Source organism: Aquila chrysaetos, chromosome 10 (genome assembly GCF_900496995.4).
Source record: "Aquila chrysaetos chrysaetos chromosome 10, bAquChr1.4, whole genome shotgun sequence".
Classification (NCBI taxonomy): domain Eukaryota; kingdom Metazoa; phylum Chordata; class Aves; order Accipitriformes; family Accipitridae; genus Aquila; species Aquila chrysaetos.
The window spans coordinates 42,791,445-42,805,344 of NC_044013.1; the positions used below are offsets into that span (position 1 = coordinate 42,791,445).

General features: G+C 45.4%; 1 protein-coding gene across 6 annotated transcripts in view; it reads left to right on the plus strand.

Annotated features, from left to right (window-relative positions):
• The first annotated feature begins 1,259 nt into the window (after positions 1-1,259).
• The window catches only part of SGSM2 (small G protein signaling modulator 2), a 65,219-nt gene continuing 52,578 nt past the window's right edge, over positions 1,260-13,900 (plus strand). For 3 of the 6 annotated variants that reach the window (XM_030027890.2, XM_030027892.1, XM_030027891.2), the window contains exons 1-2: positions 1,260-1,492; positions 9,504-9,579. In XM_030027890.2, coding sequence (XP_029883750.1) covers positions 1,436-1,492; positions 9,504-9,579 — 133 coding nt within the window. In that variant the 5' untranslated portion in view covers positions 1,260-1,435. Of the gene's footprint in view, positions 1,493-9,503; positions 9,580-13,900 lie in introns of those variants that run through there. The other 3 variants (XM_030027893.1, XM_030027894.2, XM_030027895.1) reach the window with 2 other exon arrangements.

A 13,900-nucleotide genomic window follows, 5' to 3' on the forward strand; every position in this document is an offset into this window, starting at 1 on the left:
GGGAATTTGATCCAGAGATGTAGTCTGTGTTCTGCAGCAGGTGTGCTTTTGAATGGCCAACATAATCTGTCAGTTCTATTTAGCTGTTCTCTTTGCTGCTGTTACCCTGCTTTCTGAGCTAAGCCATAGGGGTTTTTTGTTGTGAGCAACAACCACAAAAACTATTCTACAAAGTATCTGAGTGTCTTTGAAGGAAGTTAGGTAATCCTTCTGCTTGGAAAGGTAAGAAATCTCTCTTGGGTAACTGTGGTTTCTGGTGCACCCTGGCTATTCTTTCCCACAGTTGTGTTGTGGAAAATTGGTTTACCTATAAGGTAGGTGCTCCTACCCTGACTTTATGTTGTATGAGAGCTTGTAGAAACGGCCTACATTCATCATGGTAGGACTTTTGGTTCTTGTGACTGGGTGATATGATTCAGTCTCCTCCATCTGCTGCTTCTTTCAAAAATGGAACAGCTCTTCTCCTCTTTTTCCCTTTTCTGCCTGCATTAACAGAGGTCTGTCTTGTTCTTAGTGCAGTCCAGCTCCTGCCTCCTCTCTCTTCTTTTTTTTTCTGTGCTGTTCCTTTGGGAGCTCTCCCTTTGCCTGGGTCTTCTTGTGACTTTTCCCTTGCAGCCACAGCTAATGTAGGATTTTCAACAGTAGCTGGAGGACTTGCTGAGAGCGAGCTCCAGTTTACTAAGTATCCTGAATACCTCTGCTGAAGGAATGATCTTGCCTCCATCCTTATTTGCTTTGGAAGGAAGAGCTGGAATGCTTCCTGGGCACCCCCTGCGGTTTTGCAAAGTGCTGTCCTTTTGCCAAGACCAGAAGGCGACTCAAACAAGCTGAGTTTGCTGTTTGCTCTTTTAGTGGAAAATAGGGAAAGAAGCACCAGAAAAAGCAGATTTAACATACGTCACTAACCTGATGCTTCAACCCCCTTCCCTTCTCTGGAGAGGCCGGTGTGCTGCTGCTGCGCTGGCGGAAGGTACTGAACACTTGGGCTCCCCGGGCCCCTCCCGGGCTGAGGCTACTTCAGGACCAGCGTGGGCGCGGGCTGCTACCGCAGGAAAGACTGGGGGGAGCTCCCGGGCCGGCCCGCTGCGAGCCGGCGGCCCCAGGCCCGTTCCTTACCTCAGGGCCGCGCCTCACCTCGGCGCCGGAGGAGACGGGTTCCCGCCTCGGCCTGGCCCCGCCCCGGGCGCGGTTGCCATGGAGCCCCCACACAAACGGGCCGGCAGCGACAGGTGCGGTCCCGCCCCGCCCCGGTGTTCCCGCCCTCAGCCTGACGTCAGCGGCAGCCGCGGAAGATGGCCGCGGAGCTGCGCGGCGGGCCGCAGCCTCCCCGCGCTCGGCCGGGCGGTGCGGAGCCTTCGCTCCGCGGGCGCTCCCTCAGCGGTGCGGACCGGCGGCTCTGAGGGCGGGGCGGGCGGCCCCGCTCCCCCGCTCCGCCATGAGCTGCTCGGCGGACGCCGTGAAGGAGAAGCTGCTGTGGAACGTGAAGAAGGAGGTGAGGGAGGAGGAGGCGGGCGGGCGGGCGTCCTCCCCGCTGGGGCCGGGGCTGTGAGGTGGACGGAGCTCCGGGCGGCGGAGGTTCCTCCGGCGGCGCGGGGGTCCCCTGGCCCGGGAGGGCTGCGGGGCCTCGGGCCGTCCTGCGTGCCCTCCCTGCCGGGCTCGGCCTCCCGCGGCGGGCTGAGGCCGGTAGCGAACGGTTGAACCTTCCGCGGGATGGATTTGTTTGATCTCCTTTGCAGTCGGGCCGGTTGTTAAGAGTTTGCCTAGAGTAAATAACATAAAGCTTTGGCCGGGTTGAATTGAAACCCGATTTCCCTTCTGGCGGGGATGAAAGGGAAGTGGAGGATTTGCTCGGCTACAACTGTTTAACCTTTTCTGTGCTGTTGCGGTGGAATATGCGACCTTCCCGTGATTGAAATAAATAAATAAAGGCTCTGCTTAGCCCAGCTGTTGAGGTTGACATTGTAATGCTGCTCCAGAAACACGTCGGTGGCTTCGCTGGGTTTTCCCCAAGTGAACCTGGGGAGAAGAGACGCTTCTCTGTGGGTTTGCTCATCCCTGCCCCGGCAGCGGGTGATGGCTGTGTTCATCTGAGGCAGGAGCCTGTAACGAGCTAATGATCCCGGCTCCCTTTCCCTGGGGTTATGTCTCCCTTGTTACTGGTTCTTTACTAACTTTTCCTTTGCTGTGAGTTTTGGAGGAGACAGGAGGAAAATCAGTGATAAGAAAGCTAGTCCCAGGATGCCCTTGGGTGAACTGAGTTGGCTCCCACATGCCAGAGCCCTGGCAGAAGCGTCTGCTCCTGTGGTGTTCATACTTGCGCTTTAGGAAGTGTGCTGAGAAAGGGGGGAGTAGGGCTGGGTTAATTTGTGTGGTTGCTCTTACAAAGAGCTGTGTGACACTTATGTGCCGCTACCGAACACCCCGTGCCTGAACGGGGATGGTGGCATTAGATCACACTTGCATTTGGACGGGTGGTGCTTCAGTCTTCGCAAAGAATGGTGCTGTTACCTGGTCGGATGTGCTCAGCAGGACAGAGCTCCTATAGTGCTTCGCGTTTGGGTGGAGTGGCTCTTACCGCAGAGCAAGGTTCGTGCCGAGACTGCTCCAACAGGACACTTTTTGGGGTCCCTGCCAAGGTGCTCTGGGAGGAGTTGCCTGGTGGTGTAAGCATGCCTTGGTCTAAGAGCACCATCGGGAACGCACTCCAGGTGGAACTGCCAGCTTAGAGAGTGGTCACCTCTCCCCCCTACACCCCAGTACTGTATTTTGCATTTTTGTGGCCTTGACTGTGTAACAGCCATGTGTAGCTGCCTGTTCTTACACAGGAGCTAAGCAAAGATGTAATGCTTATCCATCACAGCAATAAAAAGTATTTTTAAAAAGCTAACTATCCTCCTGCTCCTTCCCCTCCCCCAGTTCACAGCTGGGGAAATTAGGAGCCGGAGAGCAGGACTCATTAAAGCTCAGGTGAAAAGTTGTTGCTATGGCCAAGGTTCCCGAGCCTGAATCTGGTGTCCTAATATTTGTTAGTGTTAAAACCAGAAAATATCAGATGTTTTAGTCAGCGTAGGTTGACCAGAAGTGGTAGAGTGGGGATAGACGTGTAAAGAACAGTCTGTACGCAAAATTGCAGGACTGTGTCCTGGAACAACCCAGCCAGCACCTGGCTGCAGGGCACCGAGCAGGTGTTACCTATTAATAAATGCTGCAGTTTTATGCAGCCATGAACCTGCCACTTCATTTAGAAATTTTAGCTTAAACTAGGACCTTTGAGCCAAGATAGTGTAAGGTTCGATTTAGAAGTGTGTGCACTTGGTCTCCTGGGTTAATGTTTAAATACATAAATAAATTTGAGAAATGTTTTCCAACTCTGAACATTGTAATCTTGTGCTAATGTATGAGATTGAAAGTGAAATGGATTTTCATGATCCAAGCCAGCTCAAGCCAAGGAGAACAAGTGGTATATAATTAAAAAATCTGAGGCTAATTTGTTTTTAAAGTCTCTAAAATGTTTTTAATTGGACTTTAGCTTTTAAATTACTTGAATAATGCATTTTTGTTTTGTCTTTGTTTTTTTCTTCTCCAAATCCTCACAAATGCTCTTTTAGGGGATTTATATTGGCTTGGCTTTTTGGGGGTTGCCCAGAGCTTTCTGTTCTAAAATAGTCCTGAGAGCTCTTTGGTGATTGTATGCATGTTAACATAACATCTCTTGCCTGTGCACTGCACGGACCCGTAGAAGGGGACCCTGTCTGTTCAGCTCACATTAAGACAAATGTTATCAGGAGGCAGTCAGAGACACTGAGATTGAGATTTTATTTTTCTTTTAAACAATCAATTAATGGAGCCAGGAATTGAATGCAAACCACTGGTATACCAACCACCAGATTATGCTTCCCTTAATGATGGTAATTAACTACTTCCGATAGAATTTTCAACCTCATTTTTTATTCTGTGTGACTTTTCACACAGTCACTCATACCTGCACACACATTGTGTGTTGGTGGTCTCGTTTTGAAAACTTGGCTAGTCCATGCCCATTCTCAAAGCGATCATTCCCTTCCTTTGTCCTCTAAACCCAGGCTCTTCCTCCTATTGAATTATTTTCATGTAACCTCAATATCTAATGGAGTTCAGAGTAAGCATATTTTTTCTGTATGTTGTTTACACCAAGCCTACTAAAATTCAGTTGTCTTTGCAAAATATAAAATGGTTGTCTCCAAAGTCACTTGCTGCAAAGTGGTTTTTTATTTTGTCTCTCCCTCTCAGCAAAAACTTTTGCATTTTTCCTTTGGGAAAATTTAATGTTGTTTGCTTTTTCTCAGATGGATTTTCAATTCCCACTGGTAAAGAATGTATTTTGTTAGCTCTAATAGAAAGGAAGACATGTAATGTGTTTTGAAAATTTAACTCTACTGGGATTCACGCTGAGGCTGCTTCTAAGTTCACGTTTCAAACATTTATCTCTCTCTGCAGGAAAATCTGTTGTGACAAGCAGACTCATAAAACGGGCTTTTCTCTGGCCATTTCCTTCTACCTACTGAAATGGAGGGGGTTTTGCCATTTCTGGATTTAAACACAACACTCTTTCTAGCTGTGAAACAAACAGGGTAACAATAACCTTAGCAGTTTTGCCCTGAGAAATTTCAGAACGCTTCAGAAATGCAATTGCGTATCTTACAACAAAAATGCGACCACTTCTGAGCAGAAATATACTACTTACTTAACAGCTTGTATTTATACCACCCCGTTTTTTATTAAGAGTAACAAAGAGTCAGTGGGGCAGCAGCAATTAATAAATGAGATGAGCAGTAACTACACAAGCTAAAGGAGGCATGGATGCTGGACATAAGGTTTTCTCCTTTGAGGAAAAAATACTGTGGGTTTTAACTGTGGTCCTGGATATTCCAGTATTTTATGAGCACTGTTCTTTGCCTTTGATGCTGCATTATCCCTGTGGTGCTCCTCCAGCATCCCATCGTGATGCATGGTTGGGGAAAGCACTGCAACCTGTATTCTGAAAGAGGGGTGCTAGTTTGAAAGGTTGTTCCTAACCCTGAAAGCTGCAGGTATGTTGAGATGTGCTTGGTCAGCCCTGGTCAGAAATCCATCATTGTGACAGTTTAGCAAAATTGCAGTAAGGCAAGTCCTAACTGACTGTGCTCATTAAAGCGAACCAGGAACTCAGCAGAGGGATGGAGAAGGCAACATCTGTAGGTCTCTTCCAGCCCTGTGCTTGTGAATAAATTAGTATATAGTCAGTGCATGTCATGTCTTAGTAGTCTTTCTTTTCTTGATCTCTTATACCAGAAGGTTGCTGCAAAATTGGGAGTTTATTTCAATTTTTAAAGCGTCCTTATAACGAAAATTAAAAAATTAAACATAAAGGCATTTCTCTTGTGTTGTTCTTTGGTGAAACTTACTAAATAATTGATGTATTATGACCTATGCTCGGTGTTTGACTGCTTCTGAAAGTTTTGGCCATTGTAGGATGTAAGAGAAAGTCAGAGCAGTGATCCTTTATAACATCGTGCAAATGCTAAGATCTTGGGTAGGCAGAGCTTTCCCATCCTTGCTCTCCCCTGGTTGGTAAATGTGGTGCACGCGGAGCCTGTCACCTTTTCCAGGGAGAGCAGAATGTCTTCTGAGTCTGTGGCCGAGGGCTGTTAAAGCTCTCTGCAGTTCCCTTGAGGCAGTGCTACTTCTGGTTCATGGAGAGACTGAAACGCACAGAAGTCGATGCACTTGCTGCTTTTCTGCATGCTTGTGCCACCTGGCAGGTGTAAATGAACAGCCTGGTTAAGATGAGTAGATCCTGTATTGATCTTATAAAGGAGGCACAGAGAACAGGAGGGATGTTTCCAAGGCAATGGAGAGAGCACTGGCTGCAGCTGGAGGAGGCAGCCCTCCATCCCTTGCACAAACAGCAGTTCAGTAGGCTGAATAGAGTTCTTCACCTGTGCAGGTGGATGGGTGAATGTGGGGGAGTGGGCTGTTGATGTTTCTTTTAATGGGATTAATTTTGGTCAGGTCTGCTAGTATCTGCAAGTGGGTGTCTGTGTAGGCTTATGCTCAGAAAGCTTCATTGACGAGTGCCTCCCCAGAACACAGAGACACAACAGCATAATTCCCTACAAAGAGAGCTGCACAAAATTGCAAGGGGGGGCGGGGGGAGGCTTATGTTCCATTTGATCAGAAACATTTGATTTAGCTCCTTGCCTGGAGCATCCCTGAATTATGTGGCAGTGAGGAATGACGTGGGATTGAAGAACACTGCATTCCAGCTTTTGAATCTTCACATCTACTGTCTATGCCATGAAAATGTTTTCTAATAACATTCACTAACCCTCCAGAAAATGTGCAGAGGTTGCTCTGTATTCGGTGGCAGTGGGGAACAGACACTGATTGCTTGCCTGGTCTGTCCTGCTTAGCTCTGGAGGTCCTGGATTCAAAGTCTGCTGATAGACTGACCATATGGTGCTGCTGTATAAAAGCCAGGTTGATTATTGCATCTGAAACCTTTTTCTTTCTAATTTTTTATACAGTTTAAATTTTTTGTTCCTGGGCTACAGACTGGGATCTAAATAACATACTGAGCTAATAAAGACTAATGATTGGGGCGATGCCTGGGAAATGTGCGATAGCAGGGATTTGGCCTCTGAGCTCCAGAGCTCTTGCTCATAGTAAATGACTCTTCTTCCTCCCTGTCATCAGGAATTGAATTCCAGTTACTGTTCTCTGGGGAGCCGAGACTGAAATCACAGTCTGCAGTCCTGAATGGTGCCTGAATTCATGTCTGTGACCTTGAGTCATCTGTGCATGACTTTACCCTGGTGCAGCTCTCTCGCGCTTCCTCTTCTGTCCACCTTAATGCTAGTGGCACTCAGAGGTACTTTTTCCCTTTTGTAAATCAGGCCTTTCATTTGGTAGATTAAATACAGTTTTCATCCAGTGAAATCAGAACAGCTTGCAAAGGTTGGGTCACTCTCCTCCTTTCACAGATGGGTCGGCTGAGGCACAGAGATGAGTTGGCTTGGAGGCAGTGGATGGCACCGTCTCTGTGCTTCCACTGCAAGCTGTGTTTGCCGGAACATGCTGCCTCCCACGTGTGAAAATGCAGGTCAGGGTCTGAGCTGGAATTTAAACAGGCAGAGCTGTGCAGCTGTCCTGTCCCCTTCCCTTTGCTGAGCTGCGGTCTGCCTAGGTGCTATTATCTAGATGATTTCAAATGCCTAGGTGAGGTTTGGAACAAGTTTTATTGGGTTCCTGCAAAGACAAACAGACATCAAGCTTGTAAATCAACAATGATGTGAATAAAAATGTGAGAAGGGGATTCCTGGATAAACAGGGTAATCCAGATGCTTCCTGTGTGAGTTCCCATCCATGAGACCTTCTCACACCTTTGCTTCTTTCTTGAGATCCTCTTACTCTTCCACCTCCCACTGCTTTACTGTAAGGTCCAAAGTTCTAATAGCCATGTCAGAAATGCCACAGGAAAGAAACAAAGCGTCTTGTCAGGAGTTTATGTTGTCAAGCCTCAGTATGTGAATAGTGAGCCAGGTTTTATAAAGTGCAAAAGACTTGAAGTCCTCAGGTATAAAATGTAAGTGGCTTTGGAAGTAGAACACACGTTTGCTTTCCCCCTCCAATGTTTTCTTTGCAACCCAGAGGGCTCCTGTTTGATAAGAAGCCCAAATCCTGTCGGATCAACTTGATCCAGAATTTGGGGCGAGGAGAACGCCATGTGTTGAAAGGCTCGTGCAGCAAGTGCTGGAGCTGGAGCTGCAGACTGCTGCCAGCCCGGGGGGGGAGTGTAGGAGTAGGCATGGAGGTACCTCAAGATGATTACTGGGGGAAGGCTTGATTACAGCATCCAGAATTGGCCTCGCAAATGATCTTACTGGAGGAGGAAGCCCTCCAAACTGGAGAAGGCACCTTCATAGGCAGCTGCAATCTCATCATCACAGCAGTGCAAGTACAGAGCCCAGCTGTCGATCGAGCATTGCACCTGCAGCTTCTGGTTCCAGCGCTGAGTGGGAAGGCTTCAAACCTTCGGACCTGTCAGCGCTGCAAAGAAGTGGTGACCCAGCTAGCTTTAAACTGGTTATCTTGGGTACCAGATGCAGCCTAATGAGAGCTGAATGCACAGTCGCCAGCCCTGCTGAGAAACATGGGTTGTCTCCCAGGTACGCAGACCTAGCCCCTGCGGCAGGCTGGTGCTGCCCATTGCTCTACAGCTTGCGCTGGCACTCAGGTCAGACCGAGCTGGCCATGCTGCTGAGCTTGTTGGTAAAGAGTAGCCAGACAGTGATTACTTGCCAGATAATTCACTATTTGTTGGATTCCAGGACTGCTGTAAAAATTGTTTTCAAGTTTAAAAAAAAAAAAGTTGGAAGAAGAGAGTATCTTATTAAATCTTCTGCCACAGTAGCACTTACTTTCATATATTGAAAGCGATGTGGCATTTATTTAGGCAGTGCCCTAACCCTGTAATTATAGCTCGCTAAATGAGAGAAGCCAAAAATGATGGTGGATTTGTATCTGGAAAAGCAAGTGCTCTGTGGCCGGGAAGAAAGGAGTGTCTGATAAATGACTTGGTTGAGGCAAATAGTTTTCATCTGGTATCAGGCTGAGGAAGCCACTGGGAGAGGAATAAGCTAGCAGATGAAGGGAGGGTAACTGCAGCCTCTCTTCAAGAGCCTAACTGTAAGATTTGTCTGTCTTCTTCCTTAATTTTTGAAAGTCAGTAATCTGCAATGAGTTCCCTCTGGAACTTGACACATCAGCCTTGAAACTGGAGAGGAACTTTGTTTTAAATCAGTAAGAAGTGTGATGAATGTAATTTTATTTGCTGTAATTGTTAAATTCTGTCTCGAAGTGAAAACTGAGGGCACTGTCGTCTCTATAGGTACTGTATTATTTTTGTATAGTGTCTGGTGCAGCAGAGCTTTGAGAACATAATTTGTAATTACTATGGCATGTAAAGTCCCCAAATGGGGGAAAGGTTGCTGTAAACCTCTCTTGGGATGTATGCCTGTGTAGCTCAGGGATACTTTGTGCTTGAAAAAGAGCAGAAGGACACAAGTGGAAAGAGGACCTGGCAATACATAATCTGATTTCGTGAGCAGAAGTAACTATATGCAGGAAGGCCAAGGATGAATCATATAAAAAGTTTTGCACAGCCCTTTGGAATGTCTGCTGAAGAAGTTCTCTGGAGCACTCTGCATGCTCTGATATAATTCAGCCTTTTATAGGGGCATGCCCCAAATAGACTTGTCCTTGTTCTACCAGAGGTTCTCTCATCCCATGAAAAGCGGCTCAGGTTTGTCCTTCCTTTCCCTCCTTAAATGCTTCTATTCTTCCTTCCCTGCAACATGTAACTTGTGTGAGTCCTTAGCCTTTTGGTGATGGGGAAAGGGCAAGCAAAGGTTGAAACTGAAACTTGCAAGTGCTGTGCTGGTTTTTGTTGGGATCTTACAATCACTTCTTTCTATTTATTTTAGGTAAAGCAGATCATGGAAGAAGCTGTCACCCGGAAATTTGTCCATGAAGACAGCAGTCACATCATCGCCTTATGTGGTAAATGACACAAAAGAGCTAATACTACATAATCTCACTTTTCCTACAGAAATGTATTTTCTCTGCTGTCAGAGGTAAATGCAGGGACTTAAATATTAGAAATCATGGAGTTCAGGCCCATGTCACCTTTTCTTTACATTTGCTACATCTGCGTGTACATTACAGATAAGAAAGTAACTCTTATTAAATGACAAGGTGATTTACTAGGAGGTACTAATAGGTTAAATAATATGTATTTGGAGATAAGATACAACCCAGAGAATAACTGCCAAAAGATCAAGTTTTCACAGTTGTGGGTTAAAATCTGGCAGCTTCCTTCAGCTGAAAGTACTTTGTTCTGTAAGTTGTCCCAATGTATTTGAAGAATTAGGTGACTCATTTTGAGTATAGGTGACAGAATCCAGCCCAAAAAGTCATTGAAAGAGCTATTGCCTTTTTTAAAAGAAGACAAACAATGGAAATCTCAGTGACTTTTCTAGCCAGCATCATGCCACTGGCTAATTGGCATGTTTCAGATCTTCACAACGCTTCTCTGCTCTCCGCTGTGCATTGGATGCTGTATTACATATATGGTGCATTTGAGAGATTGACGTCTAGTCTTTGACATTGTGGACATTCTTGTATATTTTTTAATATAATCAGTGAGCCATTATGTTGGTGACTTTTCCTCGTGACTGTATTTTGGAAATTGTATTACCAAGAATTAGCAAGAACATAAAATTTCTTTGGAGATAACATCACATATACCAAGGGCAGCTGTGTTTCAGAACTCTGAATCAATCAAAGTCTGAATAAATTCTAAAATTTGGTGGTGGTTTGCCTGGTCCCTGCAGACTTAGACTGCTGTTTGTGTGTGTTGTGATGAGGGAGTGAAGCAAACCCTGTGTGGGTGGGTGGGATAAAGAATGGTCCAATGCTGGATTCTCAGTAGAGGTCAGCTCCTGAAAGTTCACACCAAGTACTTACTCCTTTGGAGACTTAGCCACTTCATTCAGTGCCTGAGAAGGAACTGTTGAATGCTCGTCCAACAGTTCTGAAATCTAGCCCATAATTTACTAGGGCAAATAAAAATTTAACACTATTCATCAGACTTTGGTGTGTGGAGAAACATCACAGCAAGATGCTGCTGAGAATTAAAGCTATGTACCATTGTAAATATGTGTGTTGGCCTGTGAATTCTTGGCTGCTTTCTCTTCGTGTTTCAAATTGAAGACTTAACTGGGAGCAATGCTGAGAATGATTGGAGAACAGCCATCATCTAAACACTTCTGGATTTCACAGAATGGAGCATTTGCAGCCAAGCATACCCAGTTATGTGTTGATGACAGTGGAGAGGTTAAGAAGAGTGGAAGCTAGGTTTGGCTTTGGAGATAAGTGGACTGTTTAGACAAAGACGCATTGACGTGTGTTACTGAAAGCCAAAGCCAGAGAATAGTAACCTTTTCCTGTCGCAACATTGAGATTCCAACTTGCTCTGTGGTGCGTGGTTATTATGTATGCAAGGCTAATCTTTCACTAGCCTGCTTGCTGTTTCCAAGTTATCTTTTTACATACAGCTTAGGAGAATTTATTCATCCCTACGTATTCAGTGCAGGAATGCAAGATCAGCCATGTTTTCCGGCTAATGTTTTATTGCTATTAATATAGACTGTAGCCTTTTCCTCCATTTAGGTTGCAGTTATGTTAAATATTCCCCTTTTATCTACTGTGTATTTGTACTGTACAAAGGAGAAAAAGTAACTGAAGAAAATTGTCCCGAGATAGGATCAGGTGAAGGAACCCTGAGCCAGTGCCCTTGCTGCAGGCTGCCTGTTCGATCTAGAGAGCTCCTAGTGTTGTGTGTCTGTTCTCTGTCTTTGAAATTATATTCTGTAAGATGTGCTGCAGTGTTGATGTAAGGGCTAGTGGGGTGGCAGCTATTTCTGTTAGAATCTGCTTGGCCAAAATTAGGAATACTGTAAAATCTTCTTAATGTTTCTCCCTTCCGCCCACTGTGATTACAGTTGGTTTTGTGTTCTGAATTCTGTAGGGTCTGACGAGCTAATAACTCTCCATGAGCTGCCTTTTTATTGCCCTGCAATCCTACCTATCCTAAGGAAGTATTCCAACCTGCAGCTGCTTTGAATGTAGGACTTAATTAACTCTAAACCAGAAGTAGGTGAAGCTGAATGTTCTGCTATCACTTCAGCTAATTGAATGGAGAAGCTGTTTCCAGTAGATTTGGCTAACAGCACCTGGCTGGGGCTCTCCTGTGTGTGCAGTTCTCTTCCTTCCATCACTACAGTTTCATATGTTTCTTCAAGAGGTTTTTCCCTTCTGTTTAAAATTAGATTGGCTCAGTACATGAGTCACTTTCAGTGGATCTTTGTTATAAATATAGAATTCTTGTGAATCATTTTACTCTCCTGCAAGGCTGTGTTTAGCCAGAGTCTCTTAAATACATGGTAGTTGATTTTCAGGGCCTGTCTGCCTCAGTAACTGAAAATTTCCTAGCTTTCCTAGGTCCTAAAAGGCTGAAGGTGCCAATTAAGTAGTATGTGCCACTTTTCTCACACCCTTAGGTGCCTCTATGTTACAGTGCATGGGGTTTGTAAGGTCAAGAAGCTCCAAGCCTGAGATGGCAGACTCAGTGTTTGCTGTTCAGCCCCATGCTGAACAGAGCTCAGGTGCATCATCTATTAAGCAGAAGAAAGTTTTTCATGTAAGATTACTGCAGGGCGTTGAGCCTGAATGTGTTTCCTCACAGTCTGGCTAGCCCTTGAAACGTGTCTCCACGGTTCTGGATTCAGTCCGTAGGATGCAGTTGGACAGAAGAGCAGCTCATGTTGTGTGAGGTTCATTTGCAAATCTAGAGGAACTTGTATGGGATTTGAGTCTATGGAGATATGTTGACATCCAGTGGGTAGGAGGGCCCCTTTCCTGCCCTGAAGTCACCCTAATGAGACCACAGAAAACATGTATATTAAGGTAGGAGACACAGTCTCAGCACTACCTGTCTTGACACGTTGAGCGTAGAGGATGAAGCAGTGAGCTTACCTTTGCAAGCTTCTGAAGGAAATGCCATTCTCCGGACCCGGGGCAGTTCCCTGCCACCCTTGCTGGCTCCTGGAGGAATAATCCCTCTGTGCGGGTCAGTTCCACTCATCCAGTGGGAGAGAATGGTTGTAACCACAATGGCTCTGCTTACGATCTATAGTCTTTACCTGTGCAATCTAGGAGAAGGAAAAGGGTGCAGACGTTTTCATCCTTGTGGGGAAGCAATGAATGCAGGTGGTTTTGTATTTGTTCTCAACCCAGTTTATAACCTAGTTACATTCCAGTTACTCTTTCATCCTATCTGATTTCTAAAAGATCTGGCGCTCTGATTCAGAGCTGTAGCTGTTCAGTTTGGACTGTGCAGTGTGGTTAATGTGTGCCACATTGGGACAAAAATTCCAAATTCCTTTGGGCTACAGGTTGCTGTTGAGTGAATTTCACCAGTATTGTGTTGTCAGTCAGAGTATAATGAAATGACGTGAGCTCTGTGGATATTCATAGCATCTTTAGTGGACAGGTGTTTCTGTTAGAAACTGGATGTGGATGTTTTCAGCCTGGGTTATCTGGTGCCGTTTCCTTAGTAACAGTAGCTGACATTGCATGACGTACAGACTGTGCTTTGCTCGTTCAGCTGAGTGCCATCTCTGCAGGCCAAGGAGAATGCTGTCGCTCTCCTCCTGCATCCTTCCTTTCACCAGCTTCTGTCAAGTTTTCATAGCTGGTCATGTTCTCACCAGGAATACTAACCCTTTACAGCTTTTACGCTTCTGAGGGAAAGGGGGAAGAAAAAGGAAGCTTTTCTTCTGTCTGTCTCTGCAGTTATCTGATGTGTATTTACCAGCAAGCAGGGTTTTCCAGTCCAGTGCATTACACTTAATACATTTGTCTGAAAACTACCTGCAGCTTTGCTAAGCCTTTTTCTGCGTGGTTGCCCATCTTTAGATCTGACAGTAATGTGCAGCTATAAGCAAAGAATTAAAAACCTGTTTAAATTGGCTTCATAAAGCAAACATAATGCAACATGCCTTGTTCACGAATGGATTCAAGACAAGTTTACCCGAATGTTGTTCTTTGTCTTCAAGGGTGCATAGCTCACGTCATGAATCTCACAGGACTGGTTTTCTCCCAGTGGTGTCTTTTACGTGTCCAGTCAAGATGTTTCATTAATTTGCTCTTTAATATTTCTTCTCTTTTCCCCTTTTCATCAAAGAAAAGAAAAAAAAAAATTATACTGAAGGTTTCACAGAAACTAGAAATGTGCCAGATTAGGAAATCTTTACTTCAG